The sequence below is a fragment of the Dermacentor silvarum genome, chromosome 1, assembly GCF_013339745.2.
Source record: "Dermacentor silvarum isolate Dsil-2018 chromosome 1, BIME_Dsil_1.4, whole genome shotgun sequence".
NCBI classification, from domain to species: domain Eukaryota; kingdom Metazoa; phylum Arthropoda; class Arachnida; order Ixodida; family Ixodidae; genus Dermacentor; species Dermacentor silvarum.
The window spans coordinates 356820996-356831784 of record NC_051154.1 but is presented as its reverse complement, the minus strand read 5'-3'; the positions used below and the strand labels follow the sequence as shown (position 1 = coordinate 356831784).

The window sequence follows — 10789 nt, the reverse complement described above, 5'->3', positions numbered from 1 at the left end:
GCTATAAAATCTATTTAGAGAGCACGCGGAATATAGTCTGAGAATAAGCGAGAAGATTGTGGAAACAATAGCAAACTACCACCATCTCCGGATTTTTGGATTCAAAATTGTGCCTCTTGTCACTTGAAATGATCTCGTACGCTGAGAAGGAACGCCCGACGGAGATGAACACCTTAAAAAGTAAATTACAAACAAAACAAAAGCCGCATGCGCATCACATTTTTCTTTCTTCTTTTGCTCTTCACTCTCCTTTCCCCTGATGGCTCTCCGTGGTTTCGCATTCGCCAACCGCTCCCGGAATGTCAGCGCGGCGGCGTATGCTGGCCGGCGCGTCCCTTTTCAATGCTGCTAGCAGTTGTTTTCCGGGAGTTGTTTGAACTAATAGACTAGGTTGAACCCCATAGAGTTCCGAACAGTCAATGTTGCCCGGTAACATGAATAACGGTCTCTAACTGCACTCCAAAGCGAAACTTGCGGTTAAATAGTGTTTATATAGGCGCCGATAATGAAAATAGGCATTTATAGGCATTTAGGCAAAAACTCCAAAATAGGCATTTATAGGCACTATAAAAACACTATGAAAGCCCTTCTTAACCTCTAATTCATGCTCATATATCAAAGTGGGGCGATAGGAGCGCAAGGAACAAAAAAGGCCGAGCAGCCGTTCAGCCGCGTTCGAACGGACCTCAGAAAGCCTGCCGCTGATTGATATTATCGCACCGACAACAAAGCTGCGATGATTCGTGCGCTTCCAGTTTCCCTGCTGTACTAAAAGTAATAGTTAAAAGGTTCTGAATCACAAACATTGTCGCATCCGCCCGGTACCCAGACCGAGATCGTTCGCTTCAACCGAAGGTTAAGCCTACCGTACGTGCCCGCCGAGTTTGTCTACACTCTATCGGCCCGTCTGGGCTGAGGAAGCAACAAGTCTAACGAGGATAAATCACTCTGTAGTTCACCTTTCCCATCGGTGTTTTTAAACAGACTATTCTTTCGTGTGTACAGTGTAAGCATAACAAGCGATGAGCGCCGATATGATGTTATAAACATATGTGCTGTCGCCGAAGGCTGTCAGCCGCATTAACCGAATGTTTCTCTTACGGAGATATGTGCCTAAACATACCTGTCGATTGAAAAGCATTGTCGAGCTATGGAAATGTTGCATTACCTTTGCGCGAAGAATAAGAAACAGCTGTCAAAATTGGCAGTAACGGCCCGTACATTCCGGGTCGGAGGTTCATTTAAGGCTTTTTTTCGTTGTTAATATACCAATCGCAAATGCAAATCAGTGTTGCAGCACCTCCAGACATACTATGCAATACGGACAACAACTTTTTAGTTCTGATAGAGGCGTAAGTGTTAGCTGAAGGCGATATCGCATCTACTATGTCTGTGCGAGACGTCTGCGCAAAGCGACAATTGTGTCTGCGCGTTGACATGGCAAGATATGAAGAGGCAATCATGGATAGGCGTGGCGTAGTGGTAAGATACTGGGAATCGGGATCTAAAGGGCGGAGGTTCGAATCCTGGCGGTTTTTTTGTTGTTTTACTTTTTTTTCTTTTTTTATTGCATTACAACGTTCTCTGTTTCTTTCTGTATTCAAAAAAAAATATATAAGGTAGCCAGGCACCACGTATTTCTCGCTCTAGAGCTGCATTTCGCACCAGTACCCCGCGCCCAGCGCCTCCCAGTATGCCGCGCCTTGCCAGCGTCCCAGTATCCAGCGCGCGACACTGGGCACATAATCAGGCATAGCACTGGGCACTGGATACTGGGTTTTGCTATAGGGTAAAGAGACTCCTGAGGACTCATGACATGAATTTCATGAGATCCGTGTCGTATAGGTTATTAAAGAGTCGCCTACGTCTTGGCGCTCTCATGGTCGTTTCGTTAATATAGTAGGCTCCCCGTACACTGCTTCGCATAAGATTTATTCCTACAGGGCGTGAGATCTGCCAGCTTTTTGTCCAACGGTTATTGCTGTTGGTTCTGGGGGCTAGGCTGCCAGAAGTTGATCTCTGAAGGAAACTCTTCCGAGATCCCTGGCAATGGCCCTGGTCCACTGGACGACCCACTCCTGGTCTTCGGGGGCCTCGCTGAGGAGGTGCAGCTTGCCATCTCTCAGCGAGGCTCTCAACCTAGCCCCGAGATCGAGTCGGCTGATCTTGTATATTATGGTCATGTGCTTCACAGTGTCGAAGGCGCTCTTGAGGAGCCCGAGCAGAGCACGCACGTACGTGCTCGGAGCGTTCACGACCTGTTCCTTTATCTGCAGCATGGTGTCCTGCGTGGAAAGTCCCTTCCGGAAACCGATGATGTTGGTGCCGAAGTCGTCCAGCTTCTCGAGGAGAGTCGTCACCCTCTTGAGGCAGGCATGCTCCATAACTTTACCAACACAGGACGTGAGGCATATCGGCCTCATGTTTCGGACCTCTAGCGGTTTGCCCTGCTTTGGTATGATTAGAACGTCCGTGTTCGTCCACTCTTGCGGAATTCGGCCCTCCTTCCAGCACGCGTTGATGTACTCGCAGAGCTTCTCAATGGCGTTGTCGTTCAGGTTCCTCAGGATTTTGTTGGTATCCTGTCAGGACCGGGCGCCGATTTAGTCTTTAATAGCTGGAGGACCGTTCTAGTCTGCTGCATGGAAAAGTCCACGTCCAGCTCCTCGTTGGCAGCCCCGCGGTACTCGCTGTGACTCTGCCCTTCCGGTCGAGCGAGGTGCTTCTGCACGATCTGCTTTGCAAAGACCCCCGGCTCCTTCTTCTATTTGTGTAGCAGCTCGGTCATCTCTGTACGGGTCGCCGTTCTGGTGCTTGCCGGGTCGAGTAGGTGCCTGAGAATCATCTTCCAGGTGCGTCCCACGCTCATGTTCCCGCTCATCGTGTGACACAGCTCATGCCATTCTTGCTCGCACAGGTGGGTGCAGTGCGTCTCGATCTCCCGTGTGATTTCGGCGATCTTCTTGCGTATCTTCATTTGAGTTTTTGCTTACTGGCTCTCCGTTGCATGGATTGCTTCGCCGCAACGAGATGTGCCAGCCGGCTATTCCCTCTGGGCGGTTGGGGAACGCAGTCGTCCCCGGCTCCGTGGGATCCGTCTCCTCCTTCTCTGGGGGCTTCTTGTCGCCAGTCCGTCCACTGGATCTCGTCGGTGGTTTTCTCTACGTCAGAGAGTAGTTCTTTGCACCATTCGCGGATGTCTTCGATCACGCACTCCTTCTTGTCTCGTTCTCTGTTTTCCCGGAATCTGTCCCAGTCCACGATTCCGGCCTTTCGGAAGACGTCCTCCTCGCTTTCATCCTCTCCCACGGTGACGCACAGGATCATGTGGTCGCTCCCCAGGTCCTCGAAGGAGTTCGAACAAGTGACCACGCCCCGCCCAACCAGACGGAGAGGTCGGGGGACGTCCGGCTAGCCTCCTCCCTTTCGGCGAGTAGGCGGCCTATCCCCATTGCGTGTGCGGTGGTTTGAAGTATCCACACATCAGCAAGGGATTGAGGCGGCCTTGGCCATCGCTTCGCGAAAGGTGGGCGTCGAAAGTGTTAGTGCTGTTTCTTTGCAAGCGGGAGCTATAAACTTTGAGCACGAAGAGGCTGGTCTTCCTTCTTCCACTACTCGGCACGACTTCGATCAGGACGTGGTCTATGTCCGACTCTTCGTGGAGCACGAGTTCGTGTTCGATGAAGGCCGTCCCTCGCTTAACCAGGATGCACACCTTGACGTCCCTCCCCATGCATTCGTACGGGGGACCGCACGTAAAATAGCCCGGGAGCTGGGCCCAGTCGAAAGGGTCTTGCAAGGCAAGCACGACAGGAAGTTTTTATTCGAAAGCGTTTTCATGTATTGCAGCATCGTCACTTTCTTGTTTTTGAAGCCCCTGCGGTTCCACTGCCGGACTATGCGTCTGTTGTCGGGCTTGCGGGACACCACCATGATTGTTATGCAGAGGTATTGGGGGGACACAACTGTCCGTGCGTCCCTCCTGCTCCGGTGCGGGTTGTGTTGGCGTGAGGATGGTGAGGATGGCCGACACGTTTACCGCTTGTGGTGACCGTACCCCGGCACTTACGGGCAGGTGGTGGTGATGTTGCTGCAGCTGCATCGTCCCACGTTCCAGACCTTCGATTCGGTTATTCATGGCCGCAAGTTGGGTGTGGACCGCTGCGTACTGCGCGTTACGTTCCGCGTCGGATTCGTTCAGCCGTGTCAGGAGCATGTCAAACATTCATTCCGTCTTGTCCTCTAGTTTGTTTACCATCTCTTCGATCGTATCTATCTATCTGGCTCCTGACCTGGGTCTTTTCGGTGCTTGTGCGTGGTCCACAGCGTCTTCCGTAGGTGGCGCGTCGGAGCCTGCCGTCGGCGGCGCTTCTTCTTCGCCGCAACACATCTCCATCTCCCCTACTGCGCCTCCTGTCGCGGTCGCATCGCCTCGCTCGGCGGCCTCGTGGGAGTTGGAGGAGGACGGGATTCCTCCGGAGGATTCTCTCATGCTCTTCAAGATTTCGTTCAGCGTCTGCTGTAGCTCGTCGATTTTCCTCGCTGATTTTTCGTTCTGCTTTCTGGCACTGCCCAGGTCTTGTCGAAGTTACTTATTCTCTCGCTCCATTTTCTACATCCTCGCCGCCAGGAGGGAGTCGGGGGCTGCCCTCAAGCTGCCAGAGAGGGGGTACTCTCTACACAGTATCAATTTCTTCCCGCGACTGTACCGGACCAGGTGACATTGCGCGGATCTGTCTGTGTCTCACCTTGTGTGGCCCGCACACCATCTGGCAGGGTTCCGGTTTTGGTTCCGGTTGCTACTTATACTCCGACTCCGGCTTCGCCTTCTACTCTTTCGTCTGTTACGACTTCGGCTCCATCTTCTTATCGGCGAGAGGGTTCCGGATCACACATCAGGTATATGGACACACATTTAATACATGTAAATATGTGTTTATAATATCCGGCCTGTCTCTAAATGATGGTAAATAAAAGCTGTCAGCCCTTCCACGGGGGTAGAGATGGAAGACCAGCGAAGCTGTACTATAGTGGGAAGTATGTATTTTCAATTATTACTATTAAGATGTGATGGTTTTCTTCACTTTTCTTCAATAAATAGTTCAAACATAAACGGTCGTATACTCAATTTTCCATCCACACACCAATTTTTAATCCAGATGAACCTTGAAATGAAGGATGCATGAGCTTAGCAAACAAAAATGCGGCTAGCAGGCGACGAACATGCGTATCGATGACGTGATGCGCGCGCTGGAAAGAGTGTATCGCAGAGCAAATGCTGCGCATGAGCAATGTTTCCAACAAAAGCTGTTACGCGGCGCTGATAGTGCCATCGGCCACGCGCTCGCGTGTTCACCCTAACAGTGCTCATCGCTCTACGTGCTTGCACTCAAGAGCGGGCATGGAAGCAACTCACCATGATCAACAAACAACGTGCAAAACTTCTGCACGCGTACTGCGAGTGTACTGCAGGGCAACTGTTGTTTTATCTCGAGATGTGTATCGTACATGGCATGGTACTGGAGACTACGTGGACGTAACACCGTACGGAGGGGCGGGGGGGGGGGGTGCAAGCAGAAGGTAAGTGGACTCAACACGTGGTTTTATCAGGCGCGCAAATCTTCGCCTATAAAAAGTAAGACTCGCGAGTTTGTCGCTTTGGCCTCGCACGATGCATTCTGAAAGGCTCTTTGGCGAGATTCTTCTTTCCGTTTGGACCCACGTAACCGTACAGCTATTTCCGCCTACATGCGGTAACATGTTCTTAAGCCAATGGTAAAATCCGTGCGGCATACATACCCGTAGATACATACCAGTAGATCATCGTGACTTCCGAGTCAGTCGTAGGGCGAGAAGTGCAATAATCAGAGCGCTAGCATAGAGAAAGAAATTCAACAAGAGGCGACATGTCACGCTATAGTATTGATGCCGAACGTTAGCTGCCGCGAGCATCGAAAAAAAAGAAAGTGAAATTAAGTTGACACAGTGATTTATTATTGCGATATCATTTATATGGACACTTCAACCGGATTTCTGCCGTCGGCGTCGCCGTCGCCGTCGCCGTGAGGTTCCGTATAGATAAAATCTTCGCCGCGCGCCGTATGCCCCAGCGGAAGCGTGCGGGGACGCGCGCTATCACGGAGAGCGAACGCACTCAATCTCCCACGCGCAAGCAAAGAAGCGGGAAGCCAGCGCCGGAGGGAGCGGGGGCGGGGGCGCACTTCTACGCTGCCAACAACCGCACTCGTCGTTCGTGCGACCGCAGCGTCTTTTATCTCCACACGGCTCTGACCTTTATGCGCCGGGCATTCGCCGCTCAGTTTCCGTTGAAGCGATAGACCGCACGTACCTTCGCCCGCTGCGCGGCGTATGCGCTCGCTGCCAGCGTTTTGATAGTCGTTGGCTGAAGTCGTTCAGTGTGATCTATTCATGTTTGCTTGTGCGCGCTAACACCACGCTTGTTCATTCAGTTAGTAATAGTCGGGCCACATTTTCCAACGCACGCTACACATGCAATGCTGCCCAGATCGGCAGTGCAGCACTACAGGTGTGTCCCTTCGCACGCGCTGCCCACGGTAAGCCCTTCTCATCAACACCACCGTTTCACACGCGCCTTCTCGTGGTCATCGAGTCTCTCTTCATGTCGGTCTACTTACGCCGCAGCACACCTGCTTACTTAATCAGCTCATGTTTACTACAAGTCATATTGCTACCAAGGCCGCTCACCTTACTTCGTATGACATTGCTGTGTTGCTGTCGCATTCAGTGCTTCGCCCTTAGGGCGAAACTGACATTTTTTCTGTTCATTCTTTACGGCTAAACCTAAAACGTTTTGCGTAGAAGTCAACTTAAACTTTGCGACTTATTTTTTTGCGTTACCTAGCGACAGGCCAATGACGTGCCATAAGCATGCGTCATCCGCCAGACATGCATGCCACCGAAGCGAGCGAGGATGTCTGCGCGCGCGTTTGGGGCGCTCGCCCGCGGCGACCCTTCTGTCTGCTTGTATTTTTTTATGTAGCGTGGTTTCTTGGGTCCCGGCGTATTCTTGCGTTCTTTCTGCACTGAGACAAGACACCATTGCACTATTGAACTACGGCAAGCTGAGAAATTTTGTTTCACAGTCTACGGTACGGGACCGAGACTTAAGACGCACATAGCGAAAAACAGCTCTGCCGTCCTGGCGCAGTTAATTTGGGCTAATGAATCGTGCTGGGACATGTTTCCTACGCTTCCTATAGGGGCTTATTGCAACTCATTTCGGTTCTGTATGGCACTCTGGCCGCACAGGGCACTGTTGCGCAGTTAGTGAGTACCAACTCGGTCGTGGTGCGTAGTCTAGTGCATCTTACCAGAAGTTTGTGCCACTTTCTCTGATGCCAGACATAACTGAAAAGTAAGTTCGTTACTTTTTGGGGTACTTCTGAGACACGCTGGCCGCACAGCACGCTGTGACGCAGTTAGCGATAAAGAGCTCGGCTGTGGTGACAGTTAGTTTGGCGTGTAATGAATCTTAGAGGGACAAGTTTGTGACGTTTTTTGTGGCCCCGCAACAACATATACCTACTTTGGTACTCACGCCTGTCGAAAACGCGATGGGCGATTATCAAGAGTGATAACATCAGAGTGAGTGAGTGTCAACTTTATTATTAGAAGCGGTAATGGAGAAGGGAGGCTAAGCTACGTAGGCTGCCAGGCTGTGTTTCATGATGGCGTCTTCAGCTCGTGCCAGGACCCGTGTCTGGATGTCTCGGTCGGTGCTGGAGAGAAGGGACTCCCATTGTTCATTGGTGGAGGGTGGCGAGACGAGGTTGGCGGGCGGGGGATCTTCCGGACAGCCCCAGAGATTGTGGTTTAGGGAGGCAACGTCGCCGCACAGGCAGCAGCGCGGATCGATGACACCAGGGTGGATGTGTGAATACACTAGGGGGCACGGAAACGTGCGGGTCTGGAGGCGACACCAGGCGATCTCGGACCGCTTGGGAAGACTACCATATGGGGGTGGGTAGGCGTACCGTTCGAGGCGATAGTGCTGGGTAATGTCGTGGTAGGTGACCAGGGGCTCCGGCACCGAGGCGTCCGACCGATGCGGAGGGGCCCACCGCTCGGTCGACGAATCCTCGAGGGTGTTGGTGAGCTGACTCGTTGCCGGGTGGCCCAAGTAGGCGGGGTCCCAGACCAGTTCAATGTGCCGCGGTTCGTCTTCCAGTAGGAGTGGACGAAGGAGCCGTAGGGTGGTAGGCGAGACGAGACCTCGGGCGAAATTGGAGATGGCGTGCTTGGAGTCGGACAGTATGACGCTGGCGTCGGTCGAGGTGGCGGCTAAAGCGATGGCCGCCTCCTCAGCCTCGACGACGTAGGGTGTTCGAACGGTGGCGGCCGCGATTGTCAGACCCGAGGGCGGCGAGGATGGCGAGACGGAGACGACTGCGAAGGCGTCCCCAGGCGAGGCATATCGGGCCGCATCCACGTAGGCGACGGCCGGGTGGTCGGCGTACTTGGCATGAAGCATGGCTGCACGGGCTTGGCGGCGGGCGTCGTGGTGTCCCGCGAGCATATTCTTGGGTAGCGGTTTGATGGAGAAGGCTCCCCGACGAGCATTCGGTAGTGAGACCAGGTCTGGCGGGTGAGAAGAGGTGTCATGACCGATGGAAGAGAGGATGTGGCGACCGGTCGGTGAACGATGAAGGCGTTGCACCTGAGTGGTGCAGTGAGCATCTATCAATTCGTCGAGCGCGTTGTGGACTCCCAGGCGGAGGAGACGCGCCGTGGACGCGTTGGAGGGAAGGCCGAGGGCAGTCTTGTATGCCCGGCGGATGAGGACGTTGACCTTGTCGCGTTCCGATTTGCGAAGACGAGTATAAGGAAGGCCGTACGTGAGACGGGAAACGACGAAAGCGTCGACTAGGCGGAGGAGATCGTGTTCGCACATGCCTGTGCGCCGCGCTCGGACACGAGCGAGCATGCGCGCGGTTTGCTGAACCGAAAGCCAGAGCTGGTCGATGGTGCGAGCAATAAAGCGGTTGCACTGCAGTATCAGTCCGAGCACGCGGAGATGAGAGACGACGCGAACGGGAGTGGAATTGGCGTGAATCGTAATGGTGGGGTGGGGCGTCTTGGGGCGACGCCGGTCGGGGGGCCGCATGAGGAGGCAGGCCGATTTGGCCGCCGAGCAAGCGAGACCGGCCGCGTGCACGTTACTCGTGACGACGTCAGTTCCGCATTGCAACGTCTGTTCAATGTGCCCGTCGGAGCCAGACGTGACCCAAAGAGCGACGTCGTCCGCGTATAGGATGTGTTTGAGATCGGGGATACGGTTGAGCTTGTCGGGAAGTGAGCGATGGGCGAGATTGAAAAGGAAAGGCGACAACACGGCGCCCTGAGGGATGCCACGAGATCCAAGCACATACGTGCGAGACGAGAGATCTCCCACGAAGACTTTGGCCGTGCGGGCTGTGAGGAATGAGCGAATGTACTGGTAGGTGCGAGAGCCGGGGTTGATGGCGGCGAGTTCGGTAAGAATAGCCAAATGGGAGACGTGGTCGAACGCCTTGTGAAGGTCGAAGCTAAGGAGAGCCTTAGTGTCCGAGAAGGTGGGTGGATCGAGGAGGTCGTGGTTGAGTTGCAAGAGGACGTCTTGCGTGGCGAGGTAGGGGCAGAAACCAATCATGGCGTGGGGAAAGAGATGGTGAGCGTCCGCGTACGTTTACAAGCGAGCTAGGACGACATGTTCCATAAGCTTGCCGACGCACGAAGTGAGTGAGATGGGCCGGAGATTCTCGATTGTGAGTTTCTTGCCCGGCTTGGGGATGAAAGCCACTCGAGCGTGTTTCCACGACTGGGGGAGGTTGCCAGAGCGCCAGCACTCATTGAGGAACGAAGTGAGGGCAACGAGTGAAGGGGCGTCAAGATTTCGGAGGAGTTTGTTGGGAATGTGATCTGGACCGGGGGCGGAGGTGGTGCAGAGCTTGTGAAGCGCCGCGTAGACTTCAGCTTCCGTGATATCGGCGTCCAGTTCGGGGTTGGGGGCCCCGGAGTAGGACGTGAGAGGGGGAGAAGAGGTGCCGGGGGGTGGCAGCTGGAGGTAATTGGCGGCCAGGTCTGCCTTCAGCGACGGAGTGTCGCCGGGGTAGGCCTGGACAACGCGTTGTAATTGCTTCCGAGCGACCGACTTGGTGGAAGCAGGGTCGAGGAGGTGGCGGAGAAGATGCCAGGATTGTTTGCAGCCCAACTGACCGGAGAGCCCTGTGCAAAACTGCTCCCACTGTTGGCGGGCGAGCAGAGTAGTGTGATGCTCGATCTCGCGATCGAGGCACGCGATGCGGCGGCGTAGGCGACAGTTGTGACGTTGCTTCTGCCAATGGTTGGTGAGGCCCGTGCGAGCAGCTAACAGGTGAGCGAGGCGGGAGTCAATTGCCGGATGGTCCTCCGTGGTGGGGATCGAGGCGGTGACCCGGTCGAGGTCCGCCAGTAGCTGGTTGGTCCACATCGAAAGGTCCTCGATGTCGGGGGTGGCAGAGAGCATCCAGTGGACTCGGAACGCATCCCAATCCGTATAGCGGGTCGTGTGCGGGCGCGGCTTGCACGGGGGGGGGGGGGGTAAGGACTTGAATGGCGAGGACGTAGTGGTCGCTGCCCAGGGACTGATGTGTATTGGACCAGCGCACGTCGTGCACGTAACGGCAAAAGCTGAGGTCCGGTGTAGTGTCGCGGCACACGCTGTTGCTGATGCGCGTGGGCTGCGTGGGGTCGGTGAGCAGGGAGAGGTGGAGGTCGTGTGCGAGCTGCC

General features: G+C 54.4%; 2 protein-coding genes across 2 annotated transcripts; both read right to left on the bottom strand.

Moving 5' to 3' along the window:
* Positions 1-7675: 7675 nt before the first annotated feature.
* Positions 7676-9670, bottom strand: LOC119444978 (uncharacterized). Its single transcript, XM_037709316.1, has one exon. The coding sequence runs from the start codon at positions 9668-9670 to the stop codon at positions 7676-7678; it is 1995 nt and encodes a 664-aa protein (XP_037565244.1).
* Positions 9671-9706: 36 nt separating this feature from the next.
* Positions 9707-10525, bottom strand: LOC119444968 (uncharacterized). The gene has a single exon (XM_037709308.1). The coding sequence runs from the start codon at positions 10523-10525 to the stop codon at positions 9707-9709; it is 819 nt and encodes a 272-aa protein (XP_037565236.1).
* Positions 10526-10789: the final 264 nt, after the last annotated feature.

Coding starts and splice junctions, on each gene's coding strand:
- LOC119444978 (XM_037709316.1), bottom strand. CDS start 9,670: ATGATTGGTTTCTGCCCCTACCTCGCCACGCAAGACGTCCTCTTGCAA.
- LOC119444968 (XM_037709308.1), bottom strand. CDS start 10,525: ATGCTCTCTGCCACCCCCGACATCGAGGACCTTTCGATGTGGACCAAC.